This window comes from Akebia trifoliata, chromosome 4, assembly GCF_017979445.1.
Source record: "Akebia trifoliata isolate Shusen 1 chromosome 4, ASM1797944v1, whole genome shotgun sequence".
Lineage (NCBI taxonomy): Eukaryota > Viridiplantae > Streptophyta > Magnoliopsida > Ranunculales > Lardizabalaceae > Akebia > Akebia trifoliata.
Window position 1 is genome coordinate 19,849,384 of NC_141378.1, and position 4,153 is coordinate 19,853,536.

A 4,153-nucleotide genomic window follows, 5' to 3' on the forward strand; every position below is an offset into this window, starting at 1 on the left:
AGTTTAGTTTACAGCTAAGTATGATTAAATAATCTAAAGGGCTTTAGTCACAAAGTCTTGAATTGATAAGACTTAGCAGACAAATACCAGTTATATTATGGACATCATATTACTTAAAGTTGTCATCTGGGAATCTATCACATCCCTTTTTTGAATAATGGAAGGGAATGTCTGCTACCTTTGAAGAAAGCTCAGATAAGAAAAAGAAGAATGTAATCATTATGTAAGGGAGAATGAAGACTACATGAAGATGAGATCTTACGTGGTGGTGTGGTCAAAGTAAGACCCATTTGCATTATTGGGAAGCAAATTGAGCTGGTTTTGTACTCAACAGGACTGAAAAATTAAAAAGTAGATTTAAATATAAGATGGGTCACCCACCCCATATTACCAACATCATTCCATTAAATTCAATCATGAAATCCCTTTAACAGTCCCCACCAATTTTAAAATTCTCAAAAGGGTCAGTTTGAAACATTTCAAACTGTTTTTACAACAGTCCCCACAACACAATTTCCTTGTTTTTTTTTTCTTTTCTTGTTCTTGCAAAACTTTACAAAGTTTTAACAAATCTTAACATATGTTTAGGCATCAGTCCAAGCTGCAAATAGTGGCATGTGAGTCATGGACATAGTGGGCTTCAATTGGGTTGATGGGTTCCAAGTATTAGTCGAATTGGTAGGGCTGGCAACCTAGAGACTGAAGGGGACGGTGCCATTGCAGAGAGCATTGAGAGACCAGTCTTATCCGGGCTGCCTTCTCTCGAGCTGTTCAAGCTAGTCACCAATGAGGATGCATTAGATAAGTGGGTGTCTAACTTGCCTGAGTCGTCCAATCCTCGTGGGGCTGAGTTCACGATATCGATACCAGCTAGATTGTGTAGGGCAGAGGAGAATGGTAAGTTCCCGTTGTAATTAGTTTGGGACGATTGATTAAGGACCATTTTCCAGTTTGAATCACTTTGGTACTCTTCTGGTAAACCAGCTTCCGTCATGCTGTTTTGAGAGTAGGGATTGTGATAGACGACCTCGTTATTGGATTCTTTTTCTTTGTTTCGCTTCGCATGTTCTCCCGCAAGTAGGGTACTGCTCGCTGTGATCCGTTCCACATCGTATCTTGTTATGTTGAAGTTGGTGACGGCGCTAACACCTCGGAACTTAATTGCGGCAATGTCGTATGCTTCGGCTGCTTCCTCTTGGGTGCCTGAAATTCAATTTTAATTAGAATTTAAGAGCTTATAATGTGAAGATTTAAAGAATTTTAGTCTGGAAAATTAGCCTAAAATGGGGTACTTGCCAAGAAAACATCTCTCTTTCTTTTTATCCAAAAAAAAAAAAAAAATATCAGCCTTAACAAAGATCAATGTTCCTGCAAGACAGCCTTGTAAAAGCATTCACTAGTGACTGAAAAAATAGGCCTTTTAAAGTTATTTTTTAAGTGGTATCCCAAGAGACTTGTAGGCCCTTTAATTTCATGGATTGGTATGTTATTTTTTGAATATCAAAAGAAGAATGCAAATCAAATTAAACGAGGAAGAAAGAGAGATTCAATATTCAAAATCTTACTGAATGTCCCAAGATAAAGGTCTTTGTTTCCAGCAACCCTGCCAATTCGAGCTTGCCATCTTCCATGTTGATGATGCCTAAAGAAATATAAACAAAAAAACAGTAATTTTAGAGGAAACAAACACTTTATTTATAGGTGCAAGGATGTTCGATGTTAATCGAAAACCAGTCAGACCTCGTTACTCCTCGGTACATTGAAGCTCCCCTTGAGAACCCGCTGCTTTTCCTGCAAAATATAGAAGAAAAAAAAAAAAAAAAAAAGATAAAATTTACTGAAAAAATGGAATTACAAACACTTTATGAGAATCGACCAAAGCAATTTTACCTTCTTAAGTGGGCAACATGTTCTTGTCTGCTCATGTTCTTCATTTCTTCTAGTTCTTCTTTGTAATTCTCTAACTGCCAAAACAAGGGAGCTGAATTTCAGTAATCAAACCATAATCGATACATGAGTTTCGTTCTAATTGAATCGTACCGGAAAGTTTATATGGGTCGAAGGTCCCCAATATTTTAGGGCTGCTAGATCATAGGCTCTTGCAGCTTTCTCCTCCATATCATAACCCCCTGAAATCCACAATTGAGAATGATTAAAAATGAAAAACAGAAATAGTTTTTTTTTTTTTTTACTTTCTTTTTTTTAACTTGAAAACTTGTGTTAATAAAGATGCTTACCAAGATAAACTGAACAACATTATTTGATTTGAATGGAATTCCCCAATAAGAAAGAACATGACAAAACAGAACAAATAATACAAGTAAGGCCAAGATCACAAAGGGACCAACAAAAATTTGCAGAGATATGAGAAAGAATACTTCCAAAGAGAGATTGTAAATGATATTTTCCTAACCAACCTTGTCTTCCTTTCCTGGTTTGCCCTTCTTTCTTGCAACTATTATCCCATAGATGGGCTTCATATCTTCCAGTCCACCTGTGTCTGATGGAGATTAAAAAAAAAACACCACAACCCTTGTTAGATTAGTTTTGGATGAGAGAGAGATGTACAAAAAAGGAGAAATCTCAAAAACAAACCAAGTTGAACAAACACCAAAGAAGAAATAGGTGAGGACTGACCTTGTAACACCTCTATATTGTGATGTTCTCTGCCCAAATGTATCAATGGACTTCCTATGAACTGGTTGCTTCTGACCTGACTTACTAAACCCTCTCTTGTTTGTTTCCATGGCAACACATTCACTTCCAGTAGGTGAAATTTGCTGAGAAGCTGTAACACAACTTGATTGTGAACCAGGACTCATTGACAAAGTAAGAGACTGCAAATCTCCATAACCCATTGCACCAACAGATCCAGACCCTCCATTATCATCACCCAAACAACCAATCATCTTCTGACCCATGGCTTGATTGGTAAAATAGTGCCTAGAAACCCAGTTCTTTAGGCCTGGGATCTCATTTTCTGGCATTGGAGGGAGTTGAAGACTACAATTTGCAAGTTGGGTATCCTTTGTTCCCTCCTCTAATGGGGTTTGATACATCTCATGACATGTAAGTCCTCCTGAGAAATATGGGTTTTGTTGGACTTGAATCTGATGTTGTGGGTTTTGAAAAAAGTTTAGAGGATGTTGTTTGTTGGTTTCATGGTTTGAGTTTTGGTGGTAATACATGTTATCTAAGCTCAAAGGTATGGCTTCTCTGTCATTGCTTTCATATTGATGAGTTCCCATTGTCGTACCTCCTAAGAAATCCTCCAGTTTTGGAGATGAAGATGGCACCAACCCTTCACAGTTTTCACAAATAAGACCAAGTTAAAAGAGTCAATAAATTTTGTAAAAGTATCTCAAAGCTCGAAAAAAGATAATTTTAAAACAGAAGCAAAATCAGACCTTCTGGTTGTGACCTATTGAGAGCTTCCATGATACAAAGAGACCCATCAGACTTAAGTGGCATTACAGACAAGTTAGAGTAGAATCCACCATTTTCTCCTTCAACACCATAACAGATTCCAGAGTTGCTTGGGTGAGGAGAAAAAAGGAAGTTTGTAGGAACTGCAGAAGAGGAAGTTTGTGTTTGATTACTATGATGGTGATGATGGTGAGGATCTGAAGAGACTTCCATGTTCATGTGAGGTGAGAGAGAGAAACCCAACCAGTTGTTGGTGGTAGTGTTGTTATCATTACTCATGGACTTCATCTTCTTCTTCACAGATTCTTAAGGCAACTCAATCATAGGGAACCTAATAAGCTAATCATTCCAACATTTCTTGGTTCCCTCCATTTTTGAAAACTTGGTTTTTTGTTTTCTAGCTGCAGCAGAACTCATGGAAGAACTCTATCCATCAAACCTACACACCTCTCTCTCTCTCTCTCTGAAAAAGCTCTCAAAATCTAAAACAAAAGAGAACAAACGAGTCCCTTTAAACTAAACAAAAAGAATGAGAATTCTAGCAAGAAATGCAATGCTGGGTAATCCACCAGCATTTCATTCCATAGGGATCTGTGTATTTGAAAAAGACCCCAAGTTTTTTTTACTCTTTTTTAAAATTATTATTGGCACCCTAATTTTTAATTATAACATTCCAATTTCTTAAATTATTTAAGATTTTTTTTTTCATAACATGAACAACTTATGT

General features: G+C 37.0%; 1 protein-coding gene across 1 annotated transcript; it reads right to left on the reverse strand.

The window, feature by feature from the left end:
• Positions 1-387: 387 nt before the first annotated feature.
• LOC147404371 (AP2-like ethylene-responsive transcription factor ANT) lies at positions 388-3,915 on the reverse strand. The gene is made up of 10 exons (XM_086440299.1): positions 3,408-3,915; positions 2,638-3,301; positions 2,418-2,500; positions 2,238-2,246; positions 2,041-2,129; positions 1,891-1,964; positions 1,741-1,791; positions 1,566-1,642; positions 724-1,203; positions 388-691 (listed from the first exon to the last, which is right to left on the reverse strand). The coding sequence occupies exons 1-10, from the start codon at positions 3,712-3,714 to the stop codon at positions 585-587; spliced, it is 1,941 nt and encodes a 646-aa protein (XP_086296425.1). The 5' UTR covers positions 3,715-3,915; the 3' UTR covers positions 388-584.
• Positions 3,916-4,153: the final 238 nt, after the last annotated feature.

Coding starts and splice junctions, on each gene's coding strand:
- LOC147404371 (XM_086440299.1), bottom strand. CDS start 3,714: ATGAAGTCCATGAGTAATGATAACAACACTACCACCAACAACTGGTTG. Junction 1,792..1,890: donor CATGTTGCCCACTTAAGAAG/GTAAAATTGCTT, acceptor TATATTTTGCAG/GAAAAGCAGCGGGTTCTCAA. Junction 692..723: donor GACTGGTCTCTCAATGCTCT/CTGCAATGGCAC, acceptor TCAGTCTCTAGG/TTGCCAGCCCTACCAATTCG.